Genomic DNA, 23,420 nt, shown 5'->3' with positions numbered 1-23,420 from the left:
TCATTAATTTTTTGTCACACATTAAGTGTGATAAAAAAAATCTATTATTCCAAAAAGTTGGGATAACCTTATATTTTTGCAATACACCTTACTATATTGTGTACAATTAAGGGTATTAACTTTTATAATGAAATATGAATTAAGAATTCAAAACAACTAAGAACAAGAAAATTAATGCTTTGGAATAAATTTAATCATTCTTGTTTTTTCACAAAACTTTATTTCAAAATATTTTCAATAAAAATAAATATTAATTTTAGCATAGTTGCAATTAAATAAATTAATTTCACATACTGTATAATTATCTAATTAAACACATACTTGCATGCCAATCTATATCCACTTATTATAGATGTTGGATGAATCCTGTATTTCACTAATTCGTCGGCATTGCGTAAAAGTTCGGCAGCAATAATTACCTAAAAACAAATTAAAATTAAATAAAATGGAAATTGTCAACGAGTTAAAAACTAAGCCTGATATATATAAAATTTAATCCTAACATTAGTTAAAAAAATAAATTACATTCTAAAACAATCGTGAATTAAATGCTATACTGATATAAAGCATAATGAAAGTAAATATACATAAGCATTTATCAATTAAAGTTGATAAATTACAAATAACTTTCATGTATATGAATTTTTTAAAATTCTAATTAAAGTTTCTTCATATCCATACAATCCCTCGGTTAATGTGAGCCTAGGTATACAAAAATGGCAATGCTTCCGGTAACCTCGATGGCAAGTGTTTTTAGAAAAGAAATGTAGATGGCACTGATAGTAATGATGCCTTCGTATGCAAATATCCATCAAAAAATTCCTTTCAGGAAACATGAGGAATAATGTGAATTTCAAATTTTGGTTACAATGTAGACGGATTGCACATTGTTAATTTTTTTTAAAAAGTGTCTGTGTTTTTTTAAAGTTTGTACAATTTACTTGAAGTCTAAAGTTATCGAGGAGGAAAGTTTGTCAATGGTAATTAATTTGTTAAACGTGTCCTTAATGTGTTTAATGCATGTTAAATGTCATAAAAGTGTATTAAAGGTGTGTTAATATTGTGTAAGTGAGATAAAAATTTTGTAAATGGTTTATATGTGGTTCAAATGTGCGTTTAAAGTGTGTAAATGTGTGTTAAACGTGTTAAATTTGTCATAACCAAGGTTATGTAATTCATTCATTCATTCATTAGATTTAATTAACATAACAGAGTTATATGCCCTGATTTCGCAAAGCATTATCAGGGTTACATACAAGGAACAAGGATATACAATATGTACAAATTAGAATGTTAGATCACGTAACAGATTTTCTTACAGTAATAAGAGGGGTAACGATGCTATTAATAGACGAGAGGTATTAACAATTACAATATTAAAATATATAGCAGTTTAAAGAAGCTGCAATAAAATCTGTAGGAATAGAATATTTAGCGTACAATACAATAAAGCCCGACAATGTAGGTTTACATAAATTAGTTAGATACATCAATAAGTGAGAACAATTTCTAAATCAGATGATTTGCGGATAAATAAGAGGACTTTCCAACTTTCAAATGAGTAAGACTCAGGAGATAGGTGTGACTATAAAATATTTTTCAAATAGTTTGTAAAGTAAATCATGAGTGTCCTTATCCATAGTTAGGTCTTGTATTTCACAGGGCCAAGAACGGTTTTTGTAGATTAGAAGAGCACGTAAACAGTGTCTTTCACATTCAGTCATAGGACACTCAAAAATATAATGTAAACTACCATCAATAACGTTACAAACGGGACAGAGGTTATTAGTGTGTGATGTGAAACGAGTAAGATAAGAATTGAAATGACCATGTCCGGTATAAAATTGTACAGAGTGGTGAGAAACAGCGATCCAGGTGTTGTGCAAAAATTTTTTGATGTCAGGAAAGAATTGTTTAGTTATTGATGTATTTAAATTCCAATCTCTTTGCCAATCCTCGATCATTTGATTCCATAGAACGGCTTTCAGCACTTTTGTGGAGACCTTGTTATAACTGATAATTATATTCTGATCCTCGGCAGCCATCTTGGCAAGTTCATCTGCCCGATCATTGCCCCAGTTGTTACAGTGAGAATGAGTCCATTGAAAGTAATATTCATTATCTGTATCCACTAATAGTTGTTGTATATTGAATACTAAAGGATGAGCAGACTTTCTCCTAATCGCAGAGAGAGATGAGAGTGAATCAGTAATAATCGCAATTCTAGTATTATTGGCTACCCTTTCACACCACTTAATTGCTTGCAAAATTGCATAAAGTTCCGCTTGAAAAATATTACAGAGTGAACCGAGTCTAAATAAGTTGCAAAAGATTTCAGTCTCATTGCGGTACATTACAAAACTTGCTCCAACATGACTGCCACACTTCGAACCATCGGTATAAATAGTGATGACACAGTCAGTAGAAGAAACCTCATTAAATCTAAAGTTAGTATAAGGACTTATGGCATATTTATATGGAATGTTTCCCTCCCAAGACTCCCCGTCGAAGAGGTCTGACACTGAAGCAGAAAAATTACCACATTTAATCGACCAGATTTTATGTAAATAGTTTATGTATTTGTCGACTGGCGGTTTGCGAGCAAGTACTTGCAAGCTTGCGTTGGAAGATGTTCTAAATGCCTTGGTAATCAACAGCAGAGCTCTACGTTGTGCAGAAATCAACTTTCTTTTTGGGTGTACTTTTTTAACAGCAGAGCCCCAGGTACCGCATCCGTAAGTTAGAACAGGTAGAAAAATGCTGTCATAAATTGTTTCCATAGCCTTGTAGCTAAGGCCCCAGGTCGTCCTAGCCACCTTGGCAAAAGCATGCATGATGTATCCAGTATGTCTGGTGATATAATCAATATGATTACTCCAGGACAACTTATGGTCTAGAATTATCCCCAGGTATTTAAGTTCTTTCACCACCTTTATATGTCTGCCATCCATCCGAAGAGTCGGAACACGTGCATAAAGATTCCTTTTTCTTGGTTTGCTAAACACAATAGCCTTGCTTTTTTCGGCATTGAAACAAAGTTTATTCATTATCCCCCAATCGTGTATTCTTTGCAATGCAAGATTCCCTTTAGTTTCCAAGTCAGCACGGGACTTTCCTCCAAAGAGAACAAAAGCGTCATCCGCATAGGCGATCAGAGCGTCTTGTCCGAAGTCCTGACAAAGAAATCGATCAAAAAGTACAATCCATAGTAAAGGCCCGCAAACTGAGCCTTGGGGGCATCCTCTCAAGACATTACGGTGAAAAGAAAGGTGACCAACAGTAAAGGTTACAATTCTATTATCAAGATAATCATTAAAGAGTTGGTAAATGTTACTTGGGCAATCAAAGGTCCTAAGCTGATGAAGGACCAAAGGCCACCATGCTGAGTCGAAAGCCTTACTTATATCCAAGCTCAGTCCAAGAACATAGGTGTTATTTTCTAATAGGCTCTGGATTTTTTTGTACCACCGTTTCAATAGCATTAGTTGTAGATTTCTGATGTCTGAAACCGTATTGAAAGTTGTTGAGTTTGCTTGAGGATTCTAGATGCCATGTGAGGCGATTAGTCATTAACTTTTCCAAAACTTTACCCATGATAGGCAAGAGAGATATAGGCCTCAGATCTTGAGAAGAGGACGATTTAGGTATAGGGACAATTTGTGCCATTTTCCATAGCTCTGGAAAGACACCGTGGCGCAAGCACATATTATAAAGTTGAAACAGCTGTGTCGGAATAATTTTCCATAACATTTTTGCTATATCGACAGTCAAACCATCAGTACCAGGTGCTTTGCCTGTTTTTAACTCTCTGAAGGCTGAGTCTATCTCATTATGTGTAAAAAAGGGATCAATCTTAGAGGAAGAGAATGGAAGTGACCTAGCATCTCGCAAACGTTTATGCCATACAGAATCTTCATCTTCAGTGTCATCCACACAAAACTTGTCAAGTAAGGTCTCTACGGTATCTTCTAAGTTTGTAGTGTTATAATTTCCAGCGCAAATTGTCGTAAGAATAGTACTCTTTTTTAATTTACCAGTACACATTTTTGTTAGATAGCCCCAAGGGTTCTCTGAGGCACGAGAGCAGTAGTCTTTCCAAGATTGCAATTTGATGTTTATAATCCGATCTTTGTAAATACGTTGATGTTGCAAGTATTCAGAACGACACCTTTGTCTGACAGAAGGATTGCGACAGCGTTTGTATTTACGGCGTAAATGAGTATTAGTTCTGCGTAGTGCAGATAACTCTTCATTCCACCAGGGAACTAGTCTACGCTTGGGAATGGTCTTGGGAATAAAAGTATTACATGCTAAGTTGATATGCCCAATAACTTGATCTATAGCAAGTCTAGCCTCCTCTCTTACATCACAATCCGAAAAAATAATCTTAGATGAAAGATAATCAAAAATTTCAGACCATTTTGCACGTGAGGGATTAAACCGTGCCCTGCAAGCAAGGGGTGGACAAAAAGCTCTATTACAGATCTTGAAAACAATATATGCATGATCAGAAAAGTTGTGCTTTTCTAATACTTGCCAATCGGTAATAAATGTAAAGCAAGAACTGGAGCATGTGGTAACATCGACCCAAGAAAAATGCCGTTCATTATTAAAAGTAGGAGGAGAGCCTGGATCATTAATGAGAAGCATGTTATTCAGAGCCAGGAACTCCTCAAAAGCCTTGCCCCTATCGTCAAGCATATCTCCACCCCAAGCTGGTGAATGAGAATTAATGTCTCCAGCAATAATAAAATTGCAAGATGGGTAAGATTCCACTATGTTTTGGAGATCTGAAAGAATGATATTAATATTCTGAGGCTTGGGACAATAAATATTAATTATAATGTATCTAATATCACCAATAAATATTTCAATGCACACCATATATTCAGTGCAGAAAGATGTCAGATGAAGTATAGGAATATTACTATGTGGAGCAATAATCACAGCCCACGGAGTATCAGTAGAACCTTTAATTATAGAACAATAGGCAGGAATAGAGGCAGGCTGATCACGAATACAGTATGGTTCTTGAACCAAGATTAAATCATATTTATGGATTTCACTGGCTAAAAGAGAGCTGGCGGCAATGCTCCTGTGTAAATTAACTTGCAATACATTTATACTGTGTCTATAATTCTGTCCCATAATCAGTCCGACTTATCAGACTTGTTTTAACACGTTGAAAAACTTTACATGCTGAATCTCTAGCATTATGCCTAAGGTCCTAGAAGCGATTGTGCCAACAGTTAATACATGTTGGTAACTCTTCAAAGTTGGGACAGTCTTTATATGCATGATTCCCGGCGCAGTGACTACAGATGATGATGTTTTCAAAGCAATCTCTAGTGCTGTGTCCATATCGACAGCATTTAAAACACTGCAGGACTGGACAAAAGTCTACAGCCCTGCAGCGTGACCAGCCAATATTTAATTTCCCTAAATGCAATATAAGTCTACGCATTGATGGGGATACCTCAACAACCCAGTTTTGAAAATCTCCTTGTCTTTTCGAAGTGGTAAACTTAAGACGAAATTCGTTAGTAAAGACCTCCTCAGAATACAAGGAGTGTAATGACTCGTTTTGATGGTACAAATTGCTAAGTAATTCTTCCTTAGTAGCATGTTTAGGGATGGAAAAAATCATCAGATGAGGTCTCTTCTTTTTAGGAAGTTTAGTGTTAACCTCTGGTATATGTTCTTTGATATACGTATCAAGAATATCAATGTCCTCGTTTTTCTCCAGTTCTACAGCGATTCCCCCATTGCCAATTCGACGAACTCTATCCACTCCAATTTTAATCTTTGAAGGATTAACACGATCCTTTACAAGTTTACATACGTTATCGCTGCTTTTGTCATCGCTGGCATCGTAAATCAAGAGAACATTACTCGTTGTAGGCGCTTTCTTCTGTTTAATAGAAACATAACTTTCGGACATGAGAGCCGTGCTGTACAGTTTAGGTGTATTATTAGTAATGACATTTTTATTTGCATCAAGAGCAGTTAAACGTTCAAGGACCTCGTCCTGCTTAACTAGTATACTGTCATTTTTTACAGAGTTGTCGCACATTTTGTCAATTTTACTTGAGATTTCATGTAACAGTTTGAGTGTAGAGCTTTGTTCATATATATTGATAACACGGTTGATACAGTCCAGAATGTAATCTGTATGTTTAGAGGTCGAAAACTTAGCAGTTGAATTTTTTGTAATATATCCTTTGAGCTCTGAGATTACTTCAAGAGCCGCGGAACGGGTAGCTGAGACTAACAAATTTCCAGACTCAGTCATGTTGTAGTGTATATATGATGTAAAAGTACTATAATGTAATAATAAATAAGCTTGTAATCTAGAATTTTGAATAGAATAATTCTGAGATAGAATAATTTTAAAATATAAATATTAAATAGAATAATTTGAAATAGAATTTTAAATTCTAGAATAACCTTTTCCATGGCAACGCCATGGAACATCAACTTGAGGTGCAGAAAAATTTAATAGAATCGCCATAATTCAAATTTGGCTAAACCGAATGGGATGAAACTTAGTACGAATTTAACTTTTACGGTCCTCACAAAAACTGTACAACAATTTTCCCGAAATTGCAGCCGGAAGCCCACAAAGTGATGACGTAATTCCGCCGAAAGTAGATAAAATTTCCTTATTACTGGTCCGAATGTAATAAAATTTGAGAAGCGTACTCACAGGGGTGATGCACATCAGATCCTGTCGAGCAATCAGGTGATCAATCGATTGTGTTTCGGAATCCAAATTCCGAAAATTTCGAAAGGTCGTAACTTTTGAGATTTTTATCCAAATGTAACAAAAGTGGCACCGTTGTGATCCTTATTTCCTACAGATTCCAAAAACATATACCACTTATAATAAATAACAGAAATTCCGCAAAATTTATAATCCAAACACAGAGCTAAATTCAAGCAGTCAAGAACTTTACAGTGAAGGTTATGTAATAGCGATTTCCGACCCGAAAGACAACGTGAACGACACATGGAAGGCTAGGTGGCCGTGGATCGCAGGTGCCACCCTCTATGGAGACGCTGCCTATCGTAGATGAAAAGGCGAGAGATGTGAATCGTAAGACTGCAGTTCTTAAGAGGAGTAAAATTTATGTACAATACAGGCAAATTTTGTTTAAACCACTGATGTATAGAATCTCGTAATTCACTCCGTCCATGCATCAACTGAATTTATAAGTAGTATGATGACTTTTTTATTTTTCGTTTCTGGTCCAAGAGTAGGAAAAGTAACCAAAAGCAGGGGAAAAAGTAAGTAGCAAATTTACGTTTTAAAAATGTTTTAGTTTTAAAAAAGTTTAAATATAGGCGTGTTTAGGTTATTGTCGACGGTCGCCATTTTGTATACCTAGGCTCACATTAACCTTCCCTCAAATACAAAATAAAATTTTCTATAATTCTTCAGTTTCTAAATTATTCAATTCAAATATACTTGCAACTTTTTGAAACTAAACAGCTTGCAAAGAAATTTTATATGATTACATAAGAAATATCTAGCAATTAAATAAATTTACATTCCAGTCCCACTGTTTTTTTAAGAATTAAGAATGAATCAGCAAAGTGATATACATCCAAAAGTAACTGTGTATAATTTTAGAGAATTGTTTTAAATGAGCATACTTTTTTATATTGTTTTTAATGTTAACATGACTTTTTTCTTTAAGATGCATGTTATTATAGAATGTCAATTAAATAAATTTAAAAATTTTTTCTTGCTATCTATTGAACAACAAAAATACTTTTGTATTTTGTTCAGATTAGAATAACTTGTATCAGCAAAAATGATATATGAATCAAATTTTGAAGTCATTTTTGCAGAAAATTTCTGTTTCCCATTTGTATACCTAAATTGGAAACAATTCCAACTAGGAAAGTAATGGGACAAGAACACTGTACATTAAAGTAATTATAGATAATGTCTATTGAAAAATAATGTAATAAATTTGGAACGTTAAAAAAATAATTTTCATTGTATGGAGTAATTACCGATTTTTTTTATTTAACAGATTGTTATCATATGTACACAAATTTAGATATCACTGCCGTTTTTGATAAAATTGATCTAAATAAATAATGTATAACTTCTGTTTTATTGGCTAGTAACAGTATTTTCTAATTTTATTATTACAACTTAAGTATTAAATCATAGAAACAGTTTTTCCTTGGGTGTTCATATGCCTATGTACACAAAATCCACCATCCTCCTATACTCTGAATAAATTGTGTGTATCTATATACATCATATACATACACACCTTTCCATTAAATCTTTTTGCATTTAATTTTCTTCCTCATCTTCACAAAAATTTGGTGTCTGATATACATTTATAGTTATCAATAATTCCATTGCATTTTCAATAAAAAACCTTAAACTTGCTAAAAATTTCTAAGTACACAGTTTTTTAAAATCTAATAAATATTTTAAATGAATTTTAAGTTTTTGTAACATTATCAATAAGAAGAAATCACATTTGTGGTTCAATATTTCCTTGAAAAATTACCTGAAACGTCATTCAGTCTCTTCAAGATTTCAAGATTATGTTATGACAAATTTAAATACAATGAATTCTCAATCTAGCGTTTTCCCTCATCTATCTGTTGTTTTCTCCACTCCCAAAAAAGGACTCACATCTATAATGTTAATTTTCCCTGTATTTTTTGATCCAGCATCGTTTGTTTTCCTGCAATATTCATTCCCTATTTTAACTGAAAGAAAAATGTTATCCCACATCAATTGTTTTACTCACAATAGAGGGTGCTAAACTGAAACACTGACTTTTGTGTACTAAAAATAAAAGCATGTCAAATTTAACAGTTAAAACCCTTTGACTACATCTAACCAGTTTTTATTGCAATTTTTGGCTATTTTTTGTCTACTGCTTTACAAATTACTGTACCCTCTACTGCCCAAGCTACTGTTTCCTCTTAAAGCCTGTCAACACTGGTAAAAAGTAGCAAATTGTCTCAGCATTGCTAACTGTACGATAATTTCATAAATGTCTTACTCCAAAAACAATAATTAATTTTTGGAAAAAAGTAATTCGCAATCACTATTTTTATACGCATCGTCTTTTCATTGATATTTCCTGTCTTTTTTCGTTGCTAGAAGGCTACTAAATTTTTGGAAGTTTTTAGATTGGCTACTACCATATATTCTTGATTATAAGACATACTCTTATAAAACTCTTTGTCATACTTTTCAACACTGCTGTTATACTTTTAGACCTACTGATAAAATGCTCAAATTGATGTAAAGAAGAAAATTTGTGCAAATAAATCTTTGTTGAAATGCCATCATGCTATCGAGACTCTATAGTACCTTATAGTATTCTATAATATCTTTTTTATCTTAAATATAGCAAAACCTTTATGAAAATGTTTAGTAGAATACATATTTATGTATAACGAGTGCTGGCTGCTGGCGTGTTTTTTCTGCGAGTTACTGTTTTGAACTACAATTTATTGTCTGCCATTAATCGACTTTATAGAAGATGTCTTTTTCTACTGTGATACTTTCTTTTTTAATTTTGTTCTTTTCGCTTGTTATTGGAGGAGTCGAACTTAACCCAGGCCCAATGTCTCGTACACCACCTTCTTCACCTCGCAATAAAGCTTCGACTTCCGCCGGTAAACACCGTCGATCTCCAAGCGAACCAACGTTGAAATCATCTCGATTGGAGGACTATTTTGCATCGCAGGATATTCCTTCTGAACTACCTTAGAAGATTCTGTGTCTCCTTGAGGAACGTTTTGATACTATTCTATCGAAACTGGAGGAACTGTCGTCGAAATTTGACTGGCTGTCTAATTTACATAAGGAATACGATGAACATCTGTCTCGCCTGGAAGGAGAAATTGCTGAACTTTCGTCCTTTAAAACTGTATGTATGGATAAACTTTCTCTTCAAAATTATTATATAGACTCGATTCATAATGATTCGAAGAAGGATAATATCATTGTTTCTGGTTTGAGTGGCGATGACGAGGAAATAGTTAATAATGCTAATCGCTTTATTGAATTATTTAAAAGACAGAGCGGGGAGTCTATTCCTTTAGTTAATAGTTATCAAATATCAGGAACTCGACTTTTTTTTGTTTAAACTCTGTAGTCAAAATGACAAAAGAGTTATCTTTAAAAATTTAAAGAAAATTCAGGCATCGCCGTCATTCTCGCGCATTAGAGTCTTTGACGATTTGTCATACAGATCAAGATTAAGGCGTAGAAAACTGTTGCCCTTTTTTGCGGAAGCAAAATCTTTGAAAAAAAGTATTTCTGTTGATGGTGACAAATTTACTTTTAATTTGGATACGAATGAACTACAGAAGATCGATACTTTTTAGACAAACCCAGTCAAAAAGGTTAAGTGGAACAACTGCTAACGAGACAAATAAAACTTTGGAAATGAGGATATTGTTTTGGAATTGCCAAGGAACGCTGGACTTATCGGTGAATGACCAAGAGTTCATTTGTATATTGCAAAATTATGATTTAGTTGCTTTAACTGAGACATGGTTAACTAAGTATTTCAAACCGGTTCTCTCTATGTTGAACCCAGATTTGTTTCTATATGAACAACTTGCTAAAAAACCAATTGGTCCCGGTCATCCTTATGGAAGTCTTATTCTTGCAGTTTCCCAGAAATTGGGCTCCTCGGAAATGTTGTTTAACTCCGATAATCTTATGGTGATTAAATTAAATTATGGAAGATTTTTTTGTTCACTTAGTCAAAGCTTGATTATTGTTCTTGTTTATATGAGAATAGATCTTTATGATTTTCTGTTAAAAAAAAATGGAAGACTTGTTGATGAATTTCCCTGACGACAATATGTTTATTTACTAGATAGATTATTGGATTTTAGAGTTCTTGATATTTTCAATTCTGATCACTTTCCAATCTCAATTTCATTTGAATTTACGACGGATAGCGTACGGACTCTGAAACTCCCAAAAATTTGTTACGTATGGAAAAAAAGATAGATTGGATGACTATTTATCTTTGATTAGCTTGCTGTATACCACGATTAAGACAACTTTTTTGCTGGATGCGCAGAGTTACTATGATGGATTATTAAACATTTTGTTGACTTCGGCTTTACGATGTGGGATGGTCAAGAACATTTCCTTGTTATCATTTGAGAAGCAATGGTTTGATCCAGTGTTTACGTTTAAAGAAATCTAAGAACCGAATACTACGAATGTTTCGAAGAAACAAAAGTAGAAACCTCTTGGACGAATATTGTAAATTAAATAAAAGCTACAAGTCACTATGTAAGGTGAAGAAAAAAATCTTTTTGGCTAAAATAAATTCATTATTATTGAAGACAAAATACTAGAGATTTTTGGTCACTAGTCAATAAGTTCTGAATTAAGAAACTGTGTGAAAATGCTATATCTCCCTCGGATTGGTTAAACTATTTACAAGAGTATTTCGCTGGACCAGATACAGTAATTTATATCGATGTAAGTCTTAATAATACTGTACCTCTTTTGGATGACTTTATTACCCTAAGCAAATTAGAAGTTGTAATCAGAAAACTAAGATTATCTAAGGCCCCAGGTCCTGACAATATAAGGAATGAAATGATAAAATGCCTTTCTACAGAAATACTATTGGATATATTGGATATGTTTAATTCCTTTTGGTCTAGGCGCTCCTCTTCTTGGAAACAAATTGCTTTGAGAATGATATATAAGAAGGAATATATAAGGGATGTAGGCAGACGCCAACTAATTATAGACCAATCGCTTTAATTAATGTATTTAGAAAGGTTTTTTCAACTATTGTTGCAAATCAGCTCCAGATTTGGATGAACGAATTTAATATTGTTACACCTGTTCAAGGAGCATTTGTTAAAAATAGAGGTGTTGAATATAATTTGTTTATTTTGACTGATCTTATTCAAATATCACTATCGAGGAAACGAGGGAAACTATATACTGCATTTATTGACCTCAAGAAAGCTTTCGACACAGTTGATCATGATTTATGGTATAAGCTTAGAAGCATTGGTCTTTCTTCGTTTTTTGTCAACTTACTTAAGAGTCTCTTCTCCAATACTAGATATTTTATAGAAACTTTTCATTAAGCACTGATTATGTTGAATCCAATAGAGGGCTACCTCAAGGAGAACCATTGAGTCCTATCCTTTTTGTTTTGTTTTTGAACGATCTCCCTGAGCTTCTGAGAGGTAAAAGTTCTATGATACCTTTATCTTCTCGTGTTGAAATTAACTGTCTTTTTTATGCTGATGATATCCTTCTCTTGGCTAATTCGGCTTCTTCACTTAGAGAAAGACTTAATTTTACTTGGAAATACTGTGAAGATAATCGATTGGCAATTAATTTGGAAAAGACGAAGCTTATGATCTTTCGTAGAGATGGAAAACTTAAAAAAAAAAAAAAAGATAGTATTAGTTTAAAAAACCATAGATTTGAAATTGCGTCTAACTTTAAATATCTGGGTATTTATTTCTCTTCACACGATACATTCTCCTATCATTTAAACAAGGTGTTACCTGCTGCAAGATCTAGGATCTCCAATCTTGTCACGTTACTTATTAAAATCAAAGCGTCTTCATTAAATAACTACTTTAAACTATTTGATTCTTTGATTGGACCAAGTATGTTTTATGCTTTCCCAGTTTGGGGCGATCTTTTAGTGGACAAGTTTGAACCGATAGTTATTCTACTTTAAGTGGGTGTTCCATATTAACAGATCTGCCTCGTGGTCTGCATTGAGAATGGAATTGGGATTGCAATTGCCCCTCGCAATTGGATTGGTGATAAAATTGTTTAGATTTTGGAGGAAACTAGTTGACCTACCAGAAGACGATTATCGAAAATTGACATATACAAGACTTTCAAAAATGGAGGGTAATTCTTTTTTGAAGCCATGGCCTGCTATCGCTAAAGGATTATTAAATAATATAGGATTGTCATATAGCTATATGTGTTTAAGTGAGAGTCGGTTCTTTCTGGACTGATCGACAATTGAGAGACCTGTTTCGTGGTTTAGGGATGTTCAATATTTGACTGAGAGGCTGGAACAGTGAAATCTTCCTTAATGGAATGTGGAGTCCAATGCCTTATTTACTGTCTGATTTGAGTTATAAACTAAAGTCGTTTGGTGCACAGTTTAGACTAAATGGCAAATCAATTAATATCTCGAACGACTCAGAGTGTTTTTTTCGTGGATTAGTAGTGATGGATATGAGAAAACACCTTCTCGATTCTTGTAACTTCTTTTTGGATACCCGAGCTGCTACTCTGCCATCTGATTTTTGTTATCAAATTATACTCGGTGATAATTTTTCCAAGCTAACTTTGTATAAATTATACAATTTTTTTGTTCATGTAGCTACCTTAAAAGAATAATGTTTTTTTAACCCCCTTTGTAATAACAAAAGTTATATCAAATAATAAAGATTGATTGATTGATATTTATGTATAACAATTAACTCTAACATTAACAAAACATCGGTTTTGTTATATTGACACTTCAAATTACATGTGCATATAAAATGAAGTTACTTAAAAGAAGTATCTGTTAATATCAAAATATATGATTTTCAAGTTCTTAAAATGAACAGAATTATAATAACCAATTAATAAATATACTTACTACTGATGATGTACCATCACCAACTTCTTGATCTTGCAATTCAGCTAATTCAACTAACACTTTTGCAGCTGGATGCTCTACTTCTAGTAATTTAAGTATAGTTGCTCCATCATTTGTAATTGTAACATCCTAAAAACAGAATTTAAAAATATATCCAATAAAATATTAGAATTTTATTTGCTTTTATTTATGTAATTTCAATATTTTTGTATATTTCAAACATTATGTGAGAATAGTCTGATGAAGATTTTCGATACTGTTTACATTTACTAGAAAAACATATCACCTTGAACTCAGTACATACAATAGAGCAGGGGTGGCCAACTTTTGTGCACATAAGATCTACTTTTTATTGTAAAAATGTGTCGCGATCGACTTGTTATCATAGGCATAGTCTAAGTGGGGAGGGGGAAGTGTGAAATACATACTATGTTTATACACTGTTTCAGTACGAAGTGCATTCACTGCTGGTGACTCGAGTCATAACTTCATGCACACAGTTGCGTTCGGTTACAAATATAATACATTAAGTCAAGACATCATTAGCGATCGACCAAAATTGGCTTGGCGATCGACTTGTTGGCCACCCTGCAATAGAGTACAGGTATACCACGCCTTACGTCGGTAATTGGTTCCAGGAGGCGATGTAAGTTGAATTTACTTGTGTAGTTATGACGTAAGTCAAAACTACAGTGGAAAACGCCAATAATGAGCACTAACAGACCACTAAATAAGACGACAACACAGAAACACAGATGTTTTCACGTTTCATTCTCTAGGATTTATGATGATTATATTAACATTTACTGTAAATGTACATATTTTAATATGATTTTATGTGCTTTTAATGCTTTTCTAGCTGATATTACGACTTCAATATTTGTGGCGGACGGATGTAAAGTCGAATAAAATGACTTAAACTTGATTTTTATTTTTCCATATACTTTTTTGACAAACAACATACAATTGAGAATGACGTAACTCGAGGTATACCTGTATTACTAATACAGGGTGGGGCAGAAAGGACAGACATTTTTAAAAAATCACATCATCTGTAACTGTTCCTACAAAAGATATTTGTTGGAAGATGTGAGTTCGTATTGAAATAGCATTTTACAGAATCAAGTGTGCAAAAAACATCTCCCATGTGGTGTCCATTATCAGTGATGCATTTCTGGAAGTAATTTTGGCAAATAGCTTCCTTCAGTTCTTGCAAAGAACAAGCTTATCTCATATACACGTGCTTTGAGGTGTCCTCACAAGAAATAATTGCACATGGATAGGTCGGGAGAATGAGGAGGCCAATAAATATCTCCCGACCTGGAAATGAGGCAACAAGGGAAGAGAAATAATAATGTCAATTAATGTCAAAGATCATTAGGATCTTCTTATATCAAGATTCCTGACACCAATTAGGAAGAAAAATCAATTGCGCTTTAACTTGCGATATTTAAAAGGACATTTATCAGAGTGGTAGGATGGGATTTTCAGTTTGGCAATGAAAGTAGGCCTGGTCCAATTTAAAATATAAAACAACTATATTTATACAAAAAAAAATAATGATAAAGATTACAAAATAACATACTTGATTAATTAATATTAAAATAACACTATATAGGGTAAGGTTGCCCAAGTCATACCCCTTAAAAAACATTCTCACAAATCAGAGAATATATTAGTAAACACATACTTATGAGTATCATTGGAAACCTTAGTAAACCCTGCTTTTATTTATTGCAAAAAAATTAAATAGTCTGCACACATTTTCTTTAAACTCATAAAATTAAAAGAATTGAAATTGGTACGACTAAGGAAACAGTACCTTAAGTCTTACTACCTACTACCTAAGTCGTACCTCAAACTAAAATTAAATAAATATATGGTTTAAACGAGTATATTTTATTAACACAACTACACAACTATATCTTCATTTACAGTCAATACAAACATGTCTTTGTTTGTTTTGTAATCATGTTTTCTTCGCAGATATCATTGCATATTTTACAAAACCAATTGTTTTTACTATTCTTCCCCCTTTTTGTAATTTATGTTTAACAGCATTTTGCTTCATATTTTCTTTAAGGGGGTATGACATAAGACACAGCGTGCCTGTCAGTTCATAAAGCCTTAAAACTATTTTGAAAAAAATCTTTCACAATACTGCAAGAGGCAAACAAATCACTAACAGATATATAACTTACACTAAAAAAGCAAAATGTATTTAACTAGTGTTTTCTTATCTTAGGAGTTTCCACACACCCGATGAAAATTACACTAAAACGACTATAAATGAATTTGTATACCAAAAACAGTCTTAATTCCTTGAAATGCAGATGAGCATTGCCTATGTGCATAAATACAACAGAGTCGTATAACTATACACTGTTGCCATTTGTATGGCAGTTAAAGTACTTTTGAAATCATTGAGGTACGATTTAAGCGACTTTCCCCTAAGTTTCAAATTTCAATACAAGGATAATGCAATCACTCAAACTATCCTATCTTAAAGTTTACATTATTTCACATCAAGAGTGTTTTACAATTATTTCATTTGTTACATGGGGATGCAGTGTGACAACCTTTTCTTTGACTGAGAAGAACTTCTTGTCTCGTGGGATCGATGCATCAAACATAAGGTGTAAACAACAAAGAACTTATTTACATTGTTAAATGGTGCATGGAAAACGACATGAGATACATGAAGAAAAGCACAACAAACAGGCGATCTTTACCTTATATACAGAATCAGTGGACCAATTAGGGTTGTCTATGATTCCTTTCACACTTTGTTCCTACATGAATTATGAAGTGTTACTTTCACTTCTGAAGGAACAAAGTCACTTCTCTAATGATTCACAGAAGTGTGAAGATGACAAGAAAGATAAACTTTCTATCTTTTTACAGCTTCAAAATATTCTAAAATATTGACTAAAAATCTCTTTTAAAAGTATAAAAATGTTCCCTATCAAACTCCCAATTCTCATGATATTTTGGCAAATGGTTTATTTTAAAATTCATTAAATTTAAAATTTAACTTTAAAAAAAGATAGTTGCACTGTGTCATGTCTATAACAATGTTCTTTTTAATCTTCCATAGTGACCATGTGACATTCTATTAGCCAATCAGAAGTAATGATCTAAGATCTAACAAGCCCATTATTTAGAAAGTGTTGTTGCTCATCTAACTAATGTACATACAATTTATCTTTGTTTTATCAAAGTAAAATTAGAGATTTGCTATATATATATAAAATCTAGGGAAAAGTGTAAAACCAAAATTGGTCAAGTAAATTTTAGATCTAAAAGAATAAGTGCTACTGAGATCCCTGAAGGCCATGAACTCTGACTTGAGCAACATTGAGTAAGAATGGCTTCGTCAAGGGCTGCAGAAACAGTATCACAATGTCAATCATCAAAACAATATTAAGGTTTCTATTACTAAAGGAAGACAGCAAGGAAATCTTTTAAAAGACAATAGTGTGTTTACTTGGAATGTAATGTATATAAAGAAAGATTTTAATATAAGGGCCAGATCTGTTTGTGTAAGTAAATTCTCTATAACTCCAACTATTTTTGTCCACTCCAAGTGAAATTTTGTTTTATTGCTCTTTATGTTACAACAGATAGTATAAACTACTTAATTTGCAGAAACATTAGCAACACTTCTTGAATTTCTTCAATCTCTACTTTCTCATAAAAAGTATTCTGTCATGCTTGACAGGAGAATTTCTACTAATACATATAATCAAACTCTCCATGTAACTGGAAATTATTACATCTGTTGATTGTAGTGTCACAAAACTGGATCATATACATAGCATTATGACTGATTTTCAGTAAATTACAAGACACGTTCAATAGAAAAGTTCCATTAAAAGTTAAAGGATGAGCAATAGTGTATTAATTTTAATACACAACTTCCAAATGAGAGGCAGTGTAAACAAAAAAGTCTTGAGATTTGATTAGTATGAATAAATACATAAAAAGATAAATATATAGTCAATAAAAAACTCATTTATGTGGCATGTCTGAAAAGTACACACATTGTTTATAAGCAGAAAGCTAATGTTTTAGTATGCATGTTAATAATAGTTGATTTGACCTTGAACCTTTCGTACTTTTTTGTGATCACTCATCATTGCTACACTGAGTCTGCTTCAAGTAGCATGTGTTTACAATGGCTGCGCCAATTCAGAATCCAATTGACTGGCAACACTGTTGTTGCACAAGAACATAAGACAATGGACTGATAAAATGGCAGTGTCGATCCAGTAGTGCACAAAACAAGAGTTAATTGGTTTTTGTCAAAAATAAGACAAAAACCAATTAACATCCCTTGGCACATGAGGATATTATACAATAATGAAACAACTACAAAAGTTACACACAGGTTGTACAAGTGCTGCCAACTTTTACTTTATATTTCTATTAATTTCATTTGTACAGTATTTTGTTAACCTTATTTTTCATAATTTATTTTATTTATTTATTTAGTTTGTATACTTTTAAATTTATATTTCAAATACTTAAAATTTAAAAATTTAAACTGAATGTTTGATTAGTGGAACATTTGCTTAAATTTATTTAAATAAAAAAATTTATGTAATTTATTTATATGAAAAATCCAGCAATGAGTTGCATAACTTACCTGGCTATTACGAGAACTAATTTTAAAAATAACTTATATAAAATAAAACTGTGTGGCATCAACTGTTAAGAGATTGTTATAAAAATTTTTTTATATTTTTAATTATTATAAAATGGTAAAAAGACCCTTAATTTTGAGGGTAGGGATGAGTTTTATAATAAACTATCAATTTTAACAAAATCATTATTAATTTGCAGAAAAAGCCATTTATAGTTACTGAAATAATTAATTCATTATATAATACATTAACAAAACAGAAAAATGTATAATACAAATAACTTCCTACAAATAATACACAAAATATTATTTAAAAACAATAAGTTAGTAAGATTGTAATCATACTTACACCTATATCATCTACAAGCATTTTATCAAGACCTACAGGTCCCAAAGAACTCTTGACAATATTTGCAATAGAACATGCTGCCATCACTATAATCAAAACAATTAATGTTTAGTCTACAAACAATTATTTTCCTGCCACAAACTAAATTTACACATATCAAAAACTTAATCAAAATTATGAGTAATAAAAGAAACTGTCTTGAGATTTGATTAGTATGAATAAATACATAAAAAGATAAATATATAGTCAATAAAAAACTCATTTATGTGGCATGTCTGAAAAGTAAAGACACATTGTTTTTATAAGCAGAAAGCTAATGTTTTAGTATGCATGTTGATAATAGTTGATTTGACCTTGAACCTTTCGCACTTTTTTGTGATCACTCATCATTGCTACACTGCTTCAAGTAGCATGTGTTTACAATGGCTGCGCCAATTCAGAATCCAGTCATGTGCAAAGTGCACTCCATCATACATTTTCTCAATACAAAAATATGAGCACTCAGCAAATATTCATACATAAATTGTTTCCATTTATGGGAACATTATGAATTGACAAAATATATGAAAGTGGTGCAATGCATTCTCTGGAGGCAAAACTGATGTTCATGACAAACTCAGGAGTGGTAGGCCATCTGTGATCTCTGATGAACTTCTTCAAAGAACCGAGGAAGCAATTCAAGCAAATCAGCATCTCACAATAAAAAAATTGCTGAAATCATTCTGGGAGCATCTAAGTCCATGCTTCATGAAGCTCTGATTGTAACATTAGGGTACAGGAAAGTGTGCCCACTGGGAACTCAAAATGTTAATGGACAAAAAAAAAATGAAATAGATGGATGTTGCACTCAACTTCCTCACATGCTATGCATATGCAGATGAGTTTCCTGGACCACATTGGTGGTAAATTCAAGTTTTATCACTTGTCACATACTCCTGAATCTAAGTAAAATCACTGCAATACCATCATACATATTTCCCAAAACCAAAGAAATTCAAAACTTCAATTTCAAAAAAATAAATAAATAAATAAAATAAAATAAAAACCATGGCTTCTATTTACTGGGACAGAAAAGACATTCTTCTGACTGACTTCATGCTTCTTGGCATCACAATAAATGCTGAAGCATAATGCCTAACCTTGCAACATCTTTGACAGGCCATTCAAAACAAATGGAGGAGAACGTTAACAACTGGTGTCCATCTGCTTCATCACAACACTTGGGCGCGCACAGCAATTGTCACAAAAATGCTTCTCAAATAATTCAAGTAGAAAGTTTTTGACCATCTGCCAGATAGCCCTGACCATGTTCCCAGCAATTTCCATTTGTTTTTTTTTTCTGAAGAAACATCTTGCAGGACAATACTTCCATGATGATGAGATCAAAAATGAAGTTGGAATGTGGTTCCAGTAGAAGCAGTAGAATTCTATGACTTTGGGATACAGAAGCTAGTATCCAGACTTAAGTGTTTGGACAATGGCAGCAATTATGTAGAAAAATAATACATGTACCAGTAAATAAGGTGTAGTAGATGTTTGGTCAAATGAAAATGTTTTCAATAAATACTAGCAATGTATCATTACTTTTTAGACATGCTTCATATTTTAAAATTCTTATATAATGTTTATCTTTACTATGCATGGTAATGAAGTACACAGAAACTTTCACACTTGAAGTCATATATAATTAATTAATAGGCTTTGATGCAGCAAAACCATAAATAATATGCTAAATCAAGTTGAAAAACAATAAAAACACTTTGAAAAGATTATGTAACAGAATTTGTACAGATTAGCATTTTAACAATGATGCTTTAGCCCAAAAACTGTATTTAGCTATATTTCTCAATGTGAATTTTCTATAAATTTTTTCATGTCAGTGAAATTTATATTTACTTAATTTTGAATTTAACAATAAAGCAACAGTAAAATTGCAGAAACTGAATATTTCTACCATAATTTCTACGGAGAATTTTATATAAAATCTGGAAAAACAATTTTAGAAAATTTAATATAATTTCACCACTTTTTTAAATCTATACTCATAACCAAGAATGACTTAAATGTTTAAATTAAAATTATATTTTTACTGTTTATTCGAGTTTTATCACACCATTCCCTCCGATCATTTTTCTCAAAATCAGCCTTAGAACAATGACAGCAACCTTCTACACAAGTCATTCACATGCATCAAATTCCAGTCTTTGTGATTTTAAGACAATGAATTTGCCTTCATATAAAATCACAGTACTGATGAAATCAAAGTGTACTTAAGTACTTGTAATTTATTAATTAGTAAAATAAACGGCTGGAGAGATAAAATATGAAGAAAGATAATATTTGTTAAATTTTATTTGATTTATATAATCTGTTCCATCATTATCTACTTGCTATTGAAATATCAAATTTATAACATAGTCGGATAGTTTACTTTAAGACAAAAAATAGTTTTAATTTCAAATAATTACAGAAAAACTGTCTATGACTCCTATCTTTACTTAATGTATCATATATACAATAGAATTGATTATATACTTATGCGATATGCAGATTTCAGACCTCATGTTTTTATATCCGTTTACATCTGATAATAAACTACTTATAACGACTTACATTTTCGGCTTAATAGCGAATAAAATAAAAAAATATTTTATTTGTTCTTTTATCATACCATTTTGAGTCCTCACGGATGTTCCAGAGGTTCTCGTTCCTCCAACTGCAAGCACGCTTGAAATCGACATTTTGTTATGGTACCGTATGAATCGATAGCGATAGACTAACTGACGGGTTGCCAACCCGACGTCTCAGGTTGGCAACATGTCATTATTAAATCAAATTTTTCAAATGACTGTTAAATTACAAAAATTCCTTCAAATTATTTATCTATTATTATTTACTTTAAAAATTAAGGTCTAACAAACAAATTTATTCAATTTTATTCCATGTTTGAAGCTTTTTTTTTTTTACGTGAACTTTCGATATATCTAAATGATCTTTATTCGTTTACTTTTTAAATTAAGTTTGGTGCGTGTTCAGAATGTAAGTGTACAGATAAAATTTATTTAATACAGTAGCCCCAATCGCTCTTGACGGAAAACAAAGAAAAAGCGCGGTATATCCGGCGGCGCGATATAGCCGAGTACTAAAAATTCTGGGCTTATACTAAACAGATTATACGGGTTATGGAATTATGAGATCACCGAACCGCGCTTATCGACTTAGGATGTCCGAGTCGCTCCAAAGTGTGAGTGGGTTCGTTTGGCACAGAGACAAACTCCACAGTTACAAGAAATTAACCTGGTTTATTATGACACAAAATATATGTATATATGTGTGTGTGTGTATATATATATATATATATATATATATATATATATATACAGTAGAGCATCAATTATCCGACTCAATTGGGGACTGGGGTTGGTCGGATAACTGAAAAGTCGGATAACCGAAAAATATGAAAAAATACATTATTAGTATAGTGTATTAGGCCTGGTTTAAATACTAGCATCCCTTTCATGGTCGAGCCAGTGCTGCCAGCTAAAACATGCAAAAATTTAACAAAAATAATATTAAAGTAGCCAGGACGTAACCAAATATTGTAGCGCCACATCACTAGCGGACATTTGAATTTGCCGACTAGAACGCGGTCGGTTAACCGATAAGTCGGTTAATCTGGGGTCGGATAATCGATGCTCTACTGTATATATATCTTACAACGATAATACACTTTAAACGGACGGCGGAGGCCAAATCTTCCGGGTCCCTTGTTCCTGATGATGGAGGTCAAAGAGAAAAGTTCTATGATGTTTTCTCAGGAGTCGACCGTCCCGGGGCGTAGCGAGGAAGTTCGAAGAGGACACTTAGTTCGCAACGAGAATAATCCTTTCGAGGCGGGTGCAGCACATCCAAAAGCACGAGAGAGAAGCCCCCGTTTTTGTCAAATTCGGATTTTTATAAGCTTTTTCCCGGTCCCAGATCGAACATTCCGATAGGTCGATTCCGACTCACCTCCGCTTTCCGATTGGTCCTCACTCGTTCCGAAATGTAACGAGATCAGAACCTAGATCGCGGAATGAGTCAACACCGACTGACAATTCCTTCCCCATCGAAGAAGTTCAGTCTTAGGACTTGCATTATTTTTCTGTTGTTTTAACATGAGATTCCCTCTTTTTTAACACTTCCGTCAAACATGTTCTTATATGGGTATGAAGTTTATACCCTTTGCTTATATTGTTTTATAATTTTTCTTTTTTTACAAAATTTTCTTTTCTTTTTATATTTAGTGTGGTTCAGCACACTTCCGGAGCCCCACAATCTTTATCCTATTCTTTTACCAACAAGTATTGCTGATATAAAATAGCTTAGTTTTGCAATACTGAATTTTATTCGTGGTTTTGTCGTATAAAATGACGTTTACGTAAACATCAATACCACGAGCGCCCATTTAGCATTATTATTTCTTTAAGACAAATACTGTGGATATAAAAACAAAACATCAATTGCGATTTTATTATACAGTAGTATATTTCAGAATAAATCGCTTATTAAAAATCTGTTTAATTAATTTCTATTTTTCAATAGAAATTATAAACACAGTAATTGAGAATTTAAAAAATAAATATTGAACATATAATTTTTCCATCAAAACTCATAAAATTACAGAATAAAAGTTCTCTAAAAAGCAAAATAAAGTTACTACTGTATAAAAATTTTAAAACTTCGTTCAGAAATAAAGTCTTTTCTTTACACATTACGCGGTGAATTC

At 32.6% G+C, this 23,420-nt stretch overlaps 1 protein-coding gene across 1 annotated transcript in view; it reads right to left on the bottom strand.

The window, feature by feature from the left end:
* The window catches only part of CCT1 (chaperonin containing TCP1 subunit 1), a 37,492-nt gene extending 16,028 nt beyond the window's left edge, over window positions 1–21,464 (bottom strand). Inside the window, exons 1-4 of the mRNA XM_067286060.1 lie at window positions 21,324–21,464; window positions 18,653–18,738; window positions 13,659–13,787; window positions 322–419 (exon numbers count right to left, since the gene is read on the bottom strand). Coding sequence (XP_067142161.1) covers window positions 322–419; window positions 13,659–13,787; window positions 18,653–18,738; window positions 21,324–21,393 — 383 coding nt within the window. The 5' untranslated portion in view covers window positions 21,394–21,464. The remainder of the gene's footprint in view (window positions 1–321; window positions 420–13,658; window positions 13,788–18,652; window positions 18,739–21,323) is intronic.
* Window positions 21,465–23,420: the final 1,956 nt, after the last annotated feature.

Source organism: Centruroides vittatus, unplaced genomic scaffold (assembly GCF_030686945.1).
Source record: "Centruroides vittatus isolate TY-2023 unplaced genomic scaffold, ASM3068694v2 scaffold_324, whole genome shotgun sequence".
NCBI lineage: Eukaryota > Metazoa > Arthropoda > Arachnida > Scorpiones > Buthidae > Centruroides > Centruroides vittatus.
The sequence above is the reverse complement of the archived record's forward strand: the minus strand, read 5'-3'. Positions and strand labels throughout refer to the sequence as shown.